This window comes from Nerophis ophidion, linkage group LG27 (assembly GCF_033978795.1).
Source record: "Nerophis ophidion isolate RoL-2023_Sa linkage group LG27, RoL_Noph_v1.0, whole genome shotgun sequence".
NCBI classification, from domain to species: domain Eukaryota; kingdom Metazoa; phylum Chordata; class Actinopteri; order Syngnathiformes; family Syngnathidae; genus Nerophis; species Nerophis ophidion.
Window position 1 is genome coordinate 21,083,808 of NC_084637.1, and position 16,277 is coordinate 21,100,084.

Sequence of the window (16,277 nt, forward strand, 5' to 3'; positions counted from 1 at the left end):
ATGTTGGCAAAGACAGTGAAACTTGGAGAGGCGGGATTGGGAAGAATGGCCGCCCGGATCTGAACCCGAGTGGTGTTTTGTTATCGGACTTTTGTGCTCGTCACAAATTGTCCATAACCAACACCATGTTCAAACATAAGGGTGTCCATATCTGCACTTGGCACCAGGACACCCACGGCCGCAGTCCCATGATCAACTTTGTAGTTGTGTCGTCGGTTTTGCGGCCTCATGTTATGGACACTCAGGTGAAGAGAGGGGCTGAGCTTTCTACCGATCACCACCTGGCTGCGATGGTGGGTGACGATGCCGGACAGACCTGGCAGGCCCAAACGCATTGTGAGGGTCTGCTGGGAACGTCTGGCAGAGTCTCCTGTCAGAGAGAGTTTCAATTCCCACCTCCGGAAGAACTTTGAACATGTCACGAGGGAGGTGCTGGACAATGAGTCCCAGTGGACCATGTTCCGCACCTCTCTTGTTGAGGCGGCTGATTGGAGCTGTGGCCGCAAGGTAGTTGGTGCCTGTCGTGGCGGTAATCCTAAAACCCGTTGCTGGACACCGGCGGTGAGGGATGCCGTCAAGCTGAAGAAGGAGTACTATCGGGTTCTTTTGGCTCATAGGACTCCGGAGGTAGTGGACAGCCAAGCCGTGTGCAGCTTCAGTGGTCGTGGAGGCAAAAACTCCAACATGGGAGGAGTTCGCCGGAAGCCATGGAAAACGACATCCGAATGGCTACGAAGCGATTCTGGACCACCACCCGCCGCCTCAGGAAGGGGAAGCAGTGCACCGTGAATGGTTCTGCTGATCTCGACTGCGGATGTTGTGGTTAGGTGGAAGGAATACTTCGAAGACCTGCTTAATCCCAACAACACGTTTTCCTATGAGGAAGCAGTGCCTGGGGAATCTGTGGTGGGCTGTCCTATTTCTGGGGATGAGGTTGCTGAGGTAGTTAAAAAGCTCCTTGGTGGCAGGGCCCCGGGGGTGGAAGAGATCCGCCCGGAGTTCCTTAAGGCTCTGGATGCTGTCGGGCTGTCTTGGTTGACAAGACTCTGCAGCATCGCATGGACATCGGGGGCGGTACCTCTGGACTGGCCGACCGGGGTGGTGGTTCCTCTCTTTCAAGGGATGGCGTGGCGCAGTGGGAGAGTGGCCGTGCGCAACCCGAGGGTCACTGGTTCAAATCCCACCTAGAACCAACCTCGTCACGTCCGTTGTGTCCTGAGCAAGACACTTCACCCTTGCTCCTGATGGGTGCTGGTTGGCGCCTTGCATGGCAGCTCCCTCCATCAGTGTGTGAATGTGTGTGTGAATGGATAAATGTGGAAGTAGTGTCAAAGCGCTTTGAGTACCTTGAAGGTAGAAAAGCGCTATACAAGTACAACCCATTTATCATTTATTTCAGAAGGGGAACCGCAGGGTGTGTTTCAACTATCGTGGGATCACACTCCTCAACCTTCCCGGTAAGGTTTATTCAGGTGTACTGGTGAGGAGGGTAGGCCGGAGAGTCGAACCTCGGATTTAGGAGGAACAGTGTGATTTTCGTCCTGGTCGTGGAACTGTGGACCAGCTCTATACTCTCGGCAGGGTCCTTGAGGGTGCATTGGAGTTTGCCCAACCAGTCTACATGTGCTTTGTGAACTTGGTGATGGCATTCGACCATGTCCCTCGGGAAGTCCTGTTGGGAGTGCTCAGAGAGTATGGGGTATCGGACTGTCTGATTGTGGCGATTCGCTCCCTGTACGATCAGTGTCACAGCTTGGTCCGTATTGCCGGCAGTAAGTCGGAGACGTTTCCAGTGAGGGTTGGACTTCGCCAAGGCTGTCCTCTGTCACCGATTCTGTTTATAACTTTTATGGACAGAATTTTCTAGGCACAGTAAAGGTGTTAAAGGGTTCCGGTTTGGTGGTCGCAGGATTAGGTCTCTGCTTTTTGCAGATGATGTGGTCCTGGTGGCTTCATCTAGCTGGGATCTTCGGCGCTCACTGGACCGGTTCGCAGCCGAGTCTGAAGCGACCTCAGCACCTCCAAGTCCGAGTTCATGGTTCTCTCCCGGAAAAGGGTGGAGTGCCATCTCTGGGTTGGGGAGGAGACCCTGTCCAAGTGGAGGAGTTCAAGTACCTAGGAGTCTTGTTCACGAGTGAGGGAAGAGTGGATCGTGAGATTTACAGGCGGATCGGTGCGGCGTCTTCAGTAATGCGGACGCTGTATCGATCTGTTGTGGTGAAGAAGGAGCTGAGCCGGAAGTCAAAGCTCTCAATTCACCGGTCGATCTACGTTCTCATTCTCACCTATGGTCATGAGCTTTGGCTTATGACCGAAAGGACAAGATCACGGGTACAAGCGGCCAAAATGAGTTTCCTCCGCCGGGTGGCGGGGCTCTCCCTTAGAGATAGGGTGAGAAGCTCTGCCATCCGGGAGGAGATCAGAGTAAACCCGCTGCTCCTCCACATCGAGAGGAGCCAGATGAAGTGGTTCGGTCAGGATGGCACCCGAACGCCTCTCTAGGGAGGTGTTTAGGGCACGTTCAACCGGTAGGAGGCCACAGGGAAGACCCAGGACACGTTGGGAAGACTATGTCTCCCGGCTGGCCTGGAAACGCCTCGGGATCCCCCTGGAGGACCTGGGAGAAGTGGCTGGGGAGAGGGAAGTTTGGGCTTCCCTGCTTAGACTGCTGCCCCCGTGACCTAGAAGATGGATGGATGGATGGATGGATACCTGTTAGCATGCTAATATTACCATGCTAGCTTTTTTTTGCTATTTTTTCAGGTATACACCTTTACTTCAAATATTTTGTTACTTGACGAATGATACCTGTTTGCTATCTAATATTAGCATGTTAGCTATGTTGATTATTTTTTATTAATACACCTCAGCATCATATATTTTGTTATATGACCAATGATACCGAAGCATGCTAGCTTTTTATTGTAGGCACAGTATTCACACCCTCCAGTTTTATGTGGGTACTTCATGCCCGTTACAGTTAGCATTCGAGCATGCTAACATTAACATGCTAGATTTTTTTAGCTAAATTAGTTGGCATACACCTCAGTGTCGAATATGTTAATTGACAATATGACACTTGTTTGCATTGTAATGTTAGCCTGTTAGCTTTTTTTTGCTAATTGTTCAGGTACACACATCAGAGTCAAATATTTAGGTAGTATGGTAATATTAGTATGGTAATATTAGCATGCTAACGCTAGTATGTTAACTTTTTATTGTAGGTACAGTATACACACACACTATATTTTAATGTGGGTACTTGATGCCTGTTATAGTTAGCATTTCAGCATGCTAACATTAACATGCTACATTTTTTAAGTTGAATTAGTTGGTATACACCTGTGTCAAGTATTTTGTTACTTGACCAATATACCCGATAGCATGCCAATATGCTAGCTTATTTTTTGCAAACTTATCAGGTATACACTTCTACGTCAAATGTGTTGTTACTTGACAAATGATACTTGTTAGCATTCTAATATTAACATTGTAGCTATGTTGCAAATTTTTCATGAATACGCCTCAGCGTCAAATATTTTGTTATTTGACGAATGATACCTGTTAGCATGCTAGCTTTTTTTTTTTTGAGCTACAGTATACACACATTTCATTCTAATGTGGGTACGTGATGCCTGTTACAGTTAGCATTTTAGCTTTAACATTAACATGCTCGATTTTTTGGCTAAATTAGGTGGTATGCACTGCAGTGTCAAATATTTTAATTAACAAATGATACCTGTTAGCATTCTAACGTTAGCATGTTAGCTTTTTTTGCAAATTTTTTAGGTATACACTTCAGCGTCAAATTTTTTGTTACTTGACCAATATACCTGTTAGCATGCTAATATTAGCATGGCAGCTTTTCTTTGGCAAATTTTTCAGGTATACACCTAGGCGTCAAAAAATGTATTACTTGTTCAATGTACCTGTTAGCATGCCAATGTTAGCATGCTAGCTTTTTTTGTAGGTACAGTATATTGTAGGTACAGTATACACACCTCAGTCTAATGTGGGTATGTGATGCCTGTTGCAGTTAGCATTTTAGCATTAACATTAACATGCTCGATTTTTTGGCTAAATTAGTTGGTATGCACTGCAGTGTCAAATATTTTAATTAACAAATGATACCTGTTAGCATTCTAATGTTAGCATTCTAATGTTAGCATGTTAGTTTTTTTTTGCGCAAATTTTTCAGGTATACACCTCAGCGTCAAATATTTTGTTACTTGACCAATATACCTGTTAGCATGCTAATATTAGCATGCCATCTTTTTTGGGAAAATTTTTCAGGTATACACATCAGCGTCAAAAAATGTGTCACTTGATAGATGTACCTGTTAGCATGCCAATGTTAGCATGCTAGCTTTTTTTGTAGGTACAGTATACACACCTCAGTCTAATGTGGGTATGTGATGCCTGTTGCAGTTAGCATTTTAGCATTTACATTAACATGCTCGATTTTTTGGCTAAATTAGGTGGTATGCACTGCAGTGTCAAATATTTTAATTAACAAATGATACCTGTTAGCATTCTAACGTTAGCATGTTAGCTTTTTTTGCAAATTTTTTAGGTATACACTTCAGCGTCAAATTTTTTGTTACTTGACCAATATACCTGTTAGCATGCTAACATTAGCATGCCAGCTTTTCTTTGGCAAATTTTTCAGGTATACACCTAGGCGTCAAAAAATGTATTACTTGTTCAATGTACCTGTTAGCATGCCAATGTTAGCATGCTAGCTTTTTTTTGTAGGTACAGTATATTGTAGGTACAGTATACACATCTCAGTCTAATGTGGGTATGTGATGCCTGTTGCAGTTAGCATTTTAGCATTAACATTAACATGCTCGATTTTTTGGCTAAATTAGTTGGTATGCACTGCAGTGTCAAATATTTTAATTAACAAATGATACCTGTTAGCATTCTAATGTTAGCATGTTAGTTTTTTTTTTGTGCAAATTTTTCAGGTATACACCTCAGCGTCAAATATTTTGTTACTTGACCAATATACCTGTTAGCATGCTAATATTAGCATGCCATCTTTTTTTGGCAAATTTTTCAGGTATACACCTCAGTGTCAAAAAATGTATCACTTGATAGATGTACCTGTTAGCATGCCAATGTTAGCATGCTAGCTTTTTTTGTAGGTACAGTATACACACATCTCAGTCTAATGTGGGTCCGTGATGCCTGTTACAGTTAGCATTTTAGCATTAACATTAACATGCTCAATTTTTGGGCTAAATTAGTTGGTATGCACTGCAGTGTCAAATATTTAAATTAACAAATGATACCTGTTAGCATTCTAACTTTAGCATGTTAGCTTTTTTTTGTGCAAATTTTTCAGGTATACACCTCAGCGTCAAATATTTTGTTACTTGACCAATATATAAATCAATCAATGTTTACTTATATAGCCCTGAATCACTAATGTCGCAAAGGGCTGCACAAACCACAACACAAACCACTACGACATCCTCGGTAGGCCCACATAAGGGCAAGGAAAACTCTCACCCAGTGGGACGTCGGTGACAATGATGACTATGAGAACCTTGGAGAGGAGGAAAGCAATGGATGTCGAGCGGGTCTAACATGATACTGTGAAAGTTCAATCCATAATGGATCCAACACAGTCGCAAGAGTCCAGTCCAAAGCGGATCCAACACAGCAGCGAGAGTCCCGTTCACAGCGGAGCCTGCAGGAAAACATCCCAAGCGGAGGCGGATCAGCAGCGCAGAGATGTCCCCAGCCGATACACGGGCTTGCAGTACATGGCCACCGGATCGGACCGGACCCCCTCCACAAGGGACAGTGGGACATAGGAGAAAAAGAAAAGAAAAGGCAGATCAACTGGTCTAAAAATGGAGTCTATTTAAAGGCTAGAGTATACAAATGAGTTTTAAGGTGAGACTGAAATGCTTCTACTGAGGTGGCATCTCGAAGTTTGAGTACTGGAGCCCGAAATGAAAACGCTCTATAGCCCGCAGACTTTTTTTGGGCTTTGGGAATCACTAATAAGCATAACAGTGAAAGCTAACACCGTATTTGCGTATGATGTCACCTAGCGGCAGCATGTAGATGCTGAAGAGTACAGGGCCAAGGACCGAACCCTGGGGAACTCCACACGTTACCTTAACGTAGTCCGAGGTCACATTGTTATGGGAAACGCACTGCATCCGATCAGTAAGATAGGAGTTAAACCAAGACAGGGCTAAGTCTGACATACCAATTCGTGTTTTGATACGTTCTAATAAAATATTATGATCGACGGTATCGAAAGCAGCGCTAAGATCGAGGAGCAGCAACATAGATGACGCATCAGAATCCATTGTTAGCAATAGATCATTAGTCATTTTTGCGAGGGATGTTTCCATGGAGTGATTTGCCCTGAAACCAGATTGAAAGGTTTCACATAGATTGTTAGACGCTAAGTGTTCATTTAACTGCTCCGCAACAATTTTTTCGAGGATTTTTGAAATAAAGGGAAGGTGAGACACCGGTCGGTAGTTTACCATGAGGTCAGGATCGAGGTTAGGTCTTTTAAGAAGAGGATGAATAACCGCTTTTTTGAATGCTAGGGGAACAGTGCCCGAGGAAAGTGATACGTTTATAATATTTAGCACTGATGGACCTAATAATACAAAGAGCTCCTTGATCAGTTTCCCAGGAAGTGGGTCAAGTAAACATGTTGTTTGTTTTATTCCATTTACACATTGTAACAATTCCTCTAATGTTATTTCCTCAAAACGAGAGAAACTATTTTGGAGGGCAGTATCCGCCGTATATACAATCGTGTCAGTGTTAATAGAACCCCGTTGTAGCTGGGACGCATTGTCTTTAATCTCCTTTCTAATGACTTAAATTTTCTTACTAAAGAATCGCATAAAGTCATCAGCTGAGTGGGTGGAGCTACTGGAAGGAGTCCCTTGTTGGGTTAGCGATGTTACTGTACTAAACAACAATTTAGGATCGTTTTTATTACGGTGGATGAGATTTGAGTAATATTTAGCTTTAGCTAAGGTATATACCTGTTGGCATGCTAATATTAGCATGCTAGCTTTTTTTAGGAAAATTTTTCAGGTATACACAACAGCGTCAAAAAATGTATTACTTGATCAATGTACCTGTTAGCATGCTAGCTTTTTTTTAAGCTATTTTCAGGTATACACCTCAGTTTCAAATATTTTGTTTCTTGACCAATATATCTGTTGGCATGCTAATATTAGCATGCAGGCCTTTTTGGGTCAAATTTTTCAAGTATACACCTTAGCGTCAAATAATTTGTTACTTGACCAATATACCTGTAAGCATGCTAATATTAGCATGCTAGTTTTTTTTTTGGCATTTATTTTAGGTATACACGTCAGCGTCAAATATTTTGTTACTTGACCAATATACCTAATATTACCATGCTAGCTTTTTGGGGTCACATTTTTCAGGTACACACCTCTGGTTAATTGCATTTAAAAAAAAAAAAAAAGTGTTTCAGCATGTTTTTTTAAATAGTTTTCAGCAATTATCTGCTACACTTTTAAAGCGCAGTCGTGACTTTTTATTGCCGCAGTCTTTTTCTTCTCGAACAATAAGCAGGATTCGAAAGAACGAGCAAATTAATCTCCTAAAAGGCAGCATCGATCACTGTGTTAATTGCTGAGGAGGCAAAGTTTTCCCCTGCGCGCCGTCTGCCAGGCAGCCGGAAGTGAAGGAAGAGGAGGCTGAGCCGGGTGAGGAGGAGGACGAGGAGGAGGCGTAGGACCCTGAGTGCGTGTCGGCAGCGCGCACTCACAGGAGAGATGCGTCTTGACGCCGTGGACCGCTCCTCGTCCCCGGACGTCCCCCGCCTTTGAAGCATGGTGCAGAAGTCCATCAACGGCGGGCTCTACCCCAGTCAGGCCGGCGAGAGGAGGCACAAGGTGGGCTTCGTGGGGCTGGAGCCCCCCGGGGGTCCCGAGTCCAGCCGGGACGGGACGCTGCTCATCGCAGGCGCCAAGACGGGTGGCAGAGCCCGGGGCAGCACCTCCGCAAAGAAGAACGCCGGTTACAGGAAACTGCAGACTTTCCTCTACAACGCGCTGGAAAGACCTCGAGGATGGGCCTTCATCTACCACGCTTACGTGTGAGTCCTCATCGATTATTAATAATATCATTTACCTCACATCGATTATTAGTATCCTTTACCTGGCTGGTATCGATTATTGGATTCGTTTACATGTGAGTCATGACATCGATTATTGTTATTATTTGGCGTCACTCCTCTCTTTGCCTTCATTGCGACGTTTGCTGCTCCAATTACTTTCGACACTTCAATGATGAATACAACTTGTTCTAAACCCTGGGTGTCAAACTCTGGCCCGCGGGCCAAATTTGGTCCGCCGTTTAATTTCATTTGGCCCTTGAGGCAATATCAAATTAACATTAGAGCTGGCCCGCCGGTAACACCACATTCACCGCTAATACTCATACTTGCCAACCATCCCGATTTTCACGGGAGACTCCTGATTTAGTGCCAGTCTCCGAGAAATCTCCCTGGGCAACCATTCTCCCGATTTCCACACGGACAACAATATTGGGAGCGTGCCTTAAAGGCACTGCCTTTAGCGTCCTCTACAACAGTCGTTCTCAACCTTTTTTCAGTGATGTACCCCTTGTGAACATTTTTTTAATTCAAGTACCCCCTAATCAGAGCAAATCATTTTTGGTTGAAAAAAAGAGATAAAGAAGTAAAATACAGCACTATGCATCAGTTTCTGATTTATTAAATTAGAGATAGATAGATAGATAGATAGATAGTACTTTATTGATTCTTTCAGGAGAGTTCCTTCAGGAAAATTAAAATTCCAGCAGCAGTGTACAGAGTTGAGATCAATTTAAAAAAAGTAAAAAGTAAATAATCGGGGTTTAAATGGACACAAAATAGAGAAATATTACAATAAGAATAAAAAATAAAAAGCAACAATGGGAATACAATTATAACAGTAAAATAAGAATATAACAAGCCAAAGTAGGCAGTAGTGACCATGTTATGAAAACGTATTGCACTGTAATTGTTTTGCATCCCTTGTCATCCTAGTACCCCCCGCCCCCTGCCCCAGAGAGGAGTTGTACAGTCTAATGGCGTGTGGGACAAAGGAGTTTTTGAGTCTATTAGTCCGGCACTTGGGATGAAGCAGTCTAGCACTGAACAGGCTCCTCTGGCTACTGATAACTGTATGCAGAGGGTGACTGGCGTCATCCAGGATGCTCACTAGTTGGTCAACAGTCCTCTTCTCTGCCACCGTCACCAGTGAGTCCAGTTTCATTCCTATTGGAGAACCGGCCCGCCTGATCAGTTTCTAAAGTCTGGAGCTGTCCTTCTTAGATGTACTGCCCTTCTTAGATGTACTGCCCCCCCAGCACACTACCATATAGAACAGAACACTGGCAACCACAGACTGGTAGTACATCCACAGGAGTTTTCTACAAATGTGGAAGGAGTGCAGTCTCCTGAGGAAGTACAGCCTGCTCTGTCCTTTCTTGTACTGGTGGTCCGTGTTAACAGTCCAGTCCAGCTTATTGTCCACCCAAACCCCGAGGTACTTGAATGAGTCCACGGTCTGTACCTCAACTCCCTCGATCACAATAGGTTGTGACCGTGGACTCGACCTCCCAACGTCAATGACCAGCTCCTTGGTCGTTGACGGATTGAGCTGCAAGAGGTTCGTGTGGCACCAGACAACAAAGTCCCTCACCAGGTTCCAAAACTCCTCCTCTCTGCCGTCCCTGATGCACCCGACGATGGCTGTGTCATCCGCGTACTTCTGGATGTGACACAGCACTGAGTTGTAGCAGAGAGCTAATACTCATACTTGCCAACAGGGGCGTTGCCAGACAGATTTCACTGGGGCACGTGCCCTACTGTTGATCTGCAGTGCCCCAGTAAAAATTTCACCAATAAAAAAAACGCTTCAGAGTTTTAAGTCTACATAACATAGACAACAGCGCACATACTACTTAGTATGGTAATTGATTGCTACTGTATTCACTCCACAAAACAATGAGCACATGGCTACTTAATATGGTAATTTATTCACGTGTGCATCTAGACTTCGGAGAAAGAGAGAGGGAGAGAGAGAGAGAGAGCGGATGAGAATCACTGTGTGAGGTAGGTAACGTTGGCCAACAACAATTTGTTAATTACATTATTTTGATTTTGATTTGACTCAAACTGTAACTCCTAGATGGATTTAAGAAAGTTATTCGCCCGCAGCAGAGAAGAAGCAGCAGGAATGAGAGATGTAAGTGAAGTCCTAGCTAGCTAGGCAACATCATTGTCTAAAGTTGATGCTAAGTTAGTTAACGTTAATCCTTGTATCAAGACAAACATATTCATTTGCTGTACGAGCTGTCGGGGGAATTTCCAATGAACATGAAACATAATGTTGGTTATTGTCTGCTGGTTCTGCATCAATGATGATTTGGAGTAAGCATGTGTGAGTTGAGTGCTTCTCAAATGGTTTATCTTCAGGAAGAAAAACATTTTTCCATATCATCAAGTCGTGAGCCAAATTTTTAAATCATTCAAGTTTATTTCACAGAAAAATAGCACAGTAGACTTGTCTTGTTAATCGGTGTGACTTTGACTAAAATAATATTGTTTTGTCACCAGAAAAATGGCTACAGCTAAAGCATCTTGTTTTGTTTCTAGAAAAAATAGTAACATTTCTGTATTTGTTTTCAGAAAGATGGCTGAAAATATCAGTTTTTTTTGCCCCATTTAGATTAAAAAAAAATATATTTCCATGTCTGTCCTGAGTCTTCCTGCAACTTGTTAGTCGGTTTGCCTTTTGCTAAAATACTCACTAATAAAAAATGGCTAAAAATATCTGGTTTTGTTGCCACAATTACATTTTTTTCTCCCTAAACTGTTTTTTTTCATGCACACATCTGACTGCGACTCACTGAAAATGACACACAATCCACTTTTATGTCACGACCAACCAGTTGGGAACCACTGGTCAACTGTTTCACAGTTACTGTAATATTTCCATGTCTGTCCAGAGTGATTGACCATTTTGCAAAAATGAAAAGGAGACGTTACAGTTTACTTCTCAGAAAATGATTCCCTGAACAGACACACAACAGTTGTTCATTTATTCTACTACTGTGGCTTTATTGTTTTGTGTATATTTTATAGTTTTGTGTATCTGAAATAGGATTAGCCACATTGCCATAAATGGAAATTAAATAATATAAAAGAACCCAGAGATGTAGGGGTGCCTTTTTTTTGTTTTACTTTTGTAGATGTTAAATTTGCTGATGATTACTGGAATATATATTTCAAAAAGATACATTGCTCTTCCTTTTTGCTTTTACCAGTAGCAGTTTAGAAGTCTGGAGTAAAAAGTGCACAAGTAGGTCAAATGCATTAGTTAATTTCAGGTGGTTAATCAAAGATCCATACAACATAATCTGATATGATTTCATAGTTTAAAGCACTATTTATGTATTTTTTATGATAAATAAGTGCTAAAAATGTTTTTGCTTGCGCGCTTTGCACCCTCACATGAATTATTTGTGCCCCAGTACAGTATTAGGTCTAGTGACGCCCCTGCTTGCCAACCTTCCCAATTTTCACGGGAGACTCCCGTAGTTTAGTGCCATTCCCGAAAATCTCCCTGGGCAACCATTCTCCCGATTTCCAACCTGGACAAAAATATTGGGAGCGTGCCTTAAAGGCACTGCCTTTAGCGTCCTCTACAACAGTGGTTCTCAACCTTTTTTTCAGTGATGTACCCCTTGTGAACATTTTTTTATTTCAAGTACCCCCTAATCAGAGCAAATCATTTTTGGTTGAAAAAAAGAGATAAAGAAGTAAAATACAGCACTATGCATCAATCCAATCCAATCCACTTTATTTATATAGCACATTTAAACAACAATAACGTTTCCAAAGTGCTGCACAGCCATGTTAAAAACAATATTAAAAAATCAATATTATGCTCCACCAATGACTGAATAAAAACAAAAAATAAATAAATATAAAACAAGTATAAAAAAAAACAATATAAAAACAAATATGATTAAAAACTGCTTTAAAGGTTAAAATCAATTAAAACAGTAAAATAGAAATCAAAGTGTATAAAAAACACAGAGGACAACAGAGGACAGAGGACCACACAACTCACGTAGTGTTAAAAGCCAAAGAATAAAAGTGGGTCTTAAGACGAGACTTAAAACACTCCACTGTGGAAGCAGTTTGAACATGGAGGGGCAGAGTGTTCCAGAGCTTAGGGCCGACCACAGAGAAGGCCCTGTCTCCCCTGGTTTTAAGTCTGGTCTTGGGCACCACGAGCTGGAACTGGCTCTCGGACCTCAGAGCGCGCGCAGGAATGTACATTTGGATGAGGTCCGAGATATATTGAGGTGCCAGTCCATGTAAAGATTCAAAAACAAACAGCAATGTTTTAAAATCAATTCTAAAATGAACAGGGAGCCAGTGCAAACTCTGAAGAATTGGGGTTACATGCTGGCGTTTCCTGGCCCCTGTTAAAAGTCGTGCTGCCGCGTTCTGGACTAACTGCAACTGGGAGAGAGCTTTTTGGCTAATGCCAGCATAAAGTGCATTGCAGTAGTCCAGGCGACTTGAAATAAAAGCATGCACGACTTGTTCAAAAAGGTTAAAAGATAAAAACGGTTTAACAAAAACACGATTTTAAAACGCCATTGACTTGTTTGTCTAGTTTAAAATCGCTGTCTATAGTGACGCCAAAGCTGGTGACTTTGGGACGCACATAATTTTGCAATGGTCCCAAGTCATTGAGGGCCGGACCAAAAACTAAAATTTCCGTTTTTCCCTCATTCATTATTAAAACATTTTGGGCTAACCAAGCCTTGACGTCGCATAGACAGTTAAGAAGGGGTGTCAGGGGGCCGTGGCTTTTTGAAATCGGCATATAAATTTGGCAGTCATCTGCATAAAAGTGATAAAACACTCCATGTTTCTTAAAAATATCTCCAAGAGGGCGGAGATAAAGAGCGAACAGGATGGGGCCTAAAATAGATCCCTGGGGGACACCACAGTAAAGCGGGGCAGAAGAAGAGGTGGCGTCCCCCAGCCTGACAGAGAAGGACCTCTCAGACAGGTAAGATCTGAACCACTCTAACGCAGTCCCCCTGACACCCACACAGTCTCTCAGGCGGTCTAAAAGAATTGTGTGGTCGACTGTGTCAAAGGCAGCTGTAAGATCTAAAAGCACTAAAATGGCAGAGCTGCCAGAATCAGACATTAAAAGCAAGTCATAAATCAGTTTCTGATTTATTAAATTGTATAACATTGCAAAATATTGCTCATTTGTAGTGGTCTTTCTTGAACTATTTGGTAAAAATCCCTTTTTTTTCTTGTTTTTTTTCTTTTTTCTTTGTCATGAAAAACGGACGTTTTTGTCATGAAAAAGGGAGGTTTTTGTGGTTGGTGCACTAATTGTAAGTGTATATTGTGTTTCTTATGTTGATTTAATAATAAAAAAAAAAAAAAAACATTTTTTTTTTTTTTTTTTTTAATAAAAAATTCCTCTGCGGCCCGGTGGTTGGGGACCACTGCTCTATATGGTAGGAGTGCTTTTACTGTTTTTTAAAGTACCTCCTGCAAAATATTACCCAAAGATCCTCTATACGACAAGAGTGCTTTGCTGTTTTTAAAAGACCTACTGCGAAAACACTAGTCAAATATCATCTATGTGACAAGAGCGCTTTGCTGTTTTTTAAAGCCCAACTGCAAAATATTAGTCAAAGATCCTCTATATGACAGGAATGCTTTGCTGTTTTTAAAGCCCCTACTGCAAAATGTTAATCAAAGATCCTATATATTCCAGGAGTGCTTTGCTGTTTTTTAAAGTCCCTCCCCAAAATATTATTCAAAGATCCTCCATATGACAACAGTGCTTTGCTATTTTTAAAAGACCTACTGCAGAAACACTTGTCAAATATCCTGTATATACCAAAGGAGCGCGTTGCTGTTTTTTAAAGCCCTATACTGCAAACTATTTGTCAAAGTTCCTCTATTTGACAGGCGTGTTTGCTGGTTTTAAAATATCTACTGCATTATATCAGTCAAAGATCCTCTATATCAGGGGTGTCAGTTTCAAATACAGAGTAAGCCAAAATTTAAAACTGAACAAAAAGGTTGAACAAATTAACCTTTTAATAGGGACCCAAACAAGTTTTGCAATGAATATTGAACAAGCAAGGCTTAAATAGGGCAGCATGGTGTGACAGGGGTTAGTGCATCTGCCTCACAATACAAAGGTCCTGAGTAATCCTGGGTTCAATCCCGGGCTCGGGATCTTTCTGTGTGAAGTTTGCATGTTCTCCCCGTGACTGTGTGGGTTCCCTCCGGGTACTTGGGCTTCCTCCCATGCAACAGGCAGAGCTTATACAATGTAATAGTGCAAATTCAACTTTCAAAAAACAAATATAAAAACATCAGTGGTATATTAAATAAAATTTAATTAAAAAAATGATTGCCTGCTTTCTATTTGCAGCTTTCTGAGGTAAATATCAACATTAACTTTTTCCACGGGCTAATAAATTCAAAAATAAAATAAAAATGAGGTGGGCGGGGTTTGGTGGTAGCTGGGGGTGTATATTGTAGCGTTAGTGCTGCAAGGGGTTCTGGGTATTTGTTCTGGTGTGTTTATGCTGTGTTACGGTGCGGGTGTTCTCCCAAAAGGTGTTTTGTCATTCTTGTTTGGTGAGGGTTCACAGTGTGGCGCATATTTGTAACAATGTTAAAGTTGTTTATACGGCCACCCTCAGTGTGACCTGTATGGCTGTTGACCAAGTATGTGTGTGTGAAAGCCATATATATTATGTGACTTGGCCAGCACGTTGTTTATATGGAGGAAAAGAGGACTTGACAGCATGTTGTAGAGGACGCTAAAAGCAGTGCCATTGAGGCATGCTCCCAATATTGTTGTCCGGGTGGAAATCGGGAGAATGGTTGCCCAGGGAGATTTTCGGGAAGGGCACTAAACTTCAGGAGTCTCCCGGGAAAATCGGGAGGGTTGGCAAGTATGAGTATTAGCAGTGAAAGTGGTGTTACCGGCGGGCCAGCTCTAATGTTAATTTGATATTGCCTCAAGGGCCAAATGAAATTAAACGGCGGGCCAAATTTGGCCCGCGGGCCAGAGTTTGACACCAATGCTCTATTTGATAGGAGTGTTTATTTTTTTAAAGCCCTACTGCAAAATATTTGTCAAAGATCCTCTTTATGACAAGAGTGCTTTGCTGTTTTTAAAAGACCTACTGCAAAATATTAGTCAAAGTTCCTCTATATGACAGGAGTGCTTTGCTGTTTTTTAAAGCCCCTGCTGCAAAATATTAATCAAAGATCCTCTATAATACAGGTGTGCTTTGCTGTTTTTAAAAAGTCCCTCCTGCAAAATATTAGTCAAAGGTCCTCTATATGACAAGAGTGCATGCTGTTTTTAAAAGACCTACTGCAAAAACACTAGTCAAATATCATCTATATCAGTGGTCCCCAACCACCGGGCCCGAATGGTACCGGGCCGCGGAAGAATTTTTTATAAAAAAAGAAAAAAATACAAAAAATAATTTTTTTAAAAATTTCTATTAAATCAACATAAACAACACAATATACACTTACAATTAGTGCACCAACCACAAAAACCTCCCTTTTTCATGACAAAAACATCCCTTTTTCATGACAAAGAAGAAAAGAAAAAAACAGGACTGTTTGCGGGTTTTAAAATACCTACTGCATAATATCAGTCAAAGATCCTCTATATCAGTGGTTCTCAAATGGGGGTACGCGTACCCCTGGGGTTACTTGAAGGTATGCCAAGGGGTACGTGAGATTTTTTAAAATATTTTAAAAATAGCAACAATTCAAAAATCCTTTTAAAATATATTTATTGAATAATACTTCAACAAAATATGAATATAAGTTCATAAACTGTGGAAAACAAAATACAACAATGCAATATTCAGTGTTGACAGCTAGATTTTTTGTGGACATGTTCCATAAATATTGACGTTAAAGATTTCTTTTTTTGTGGATAGATTTTTAGAATTAAGTTCATGAATCCAGATGGATCTCTATTACAATCCCCAAAAAGGGCGCTTTACGTTGATGATTACTTCGATGTGTAGAAATCCTTATTTATAATTGAATCACTTGTTTATTTATCAACAAGTTTTTAGTTATTTTTATATATTTTTTTCCAAATAGTTCAAGAAAGACCTCTATAAATGAGAAATATTTTGCACCGTTATAC

General features: G+C 41.6%; 1 protein-coding gene across 6 annotated transcripts in view; it reads left to right on the forward strand.

Moving 5' to 3' along the window:
* Positions 1–7,726: 7,726 nt before the first annotated feature.
* kcnq2a (potassium voltage-gated channel, KQT-like subfamily, member 2a) overlaps positions 7,727–16,277 on the forward strand; it is a 120,066-nt gene continuing 111,515 nt past the window's right edge. For all 6 annotated transcript variants that reach the window (XR_009804571.1, XM_061888994.1, XM_061888995.1 and 3 more), the window contains exon 1: positions 7,727–8,119. Coding sequence is in view for 5 of the 6 variants with exons in the window: in XM_061888994.1 (XP_061744978.1) it covers positions 7,854–8,119 (266 nt within the window). In the remaining variant the exon portion in view is untranslated. The remainder of the gene's footprint in view (positions 8,120–16,277) is intronic.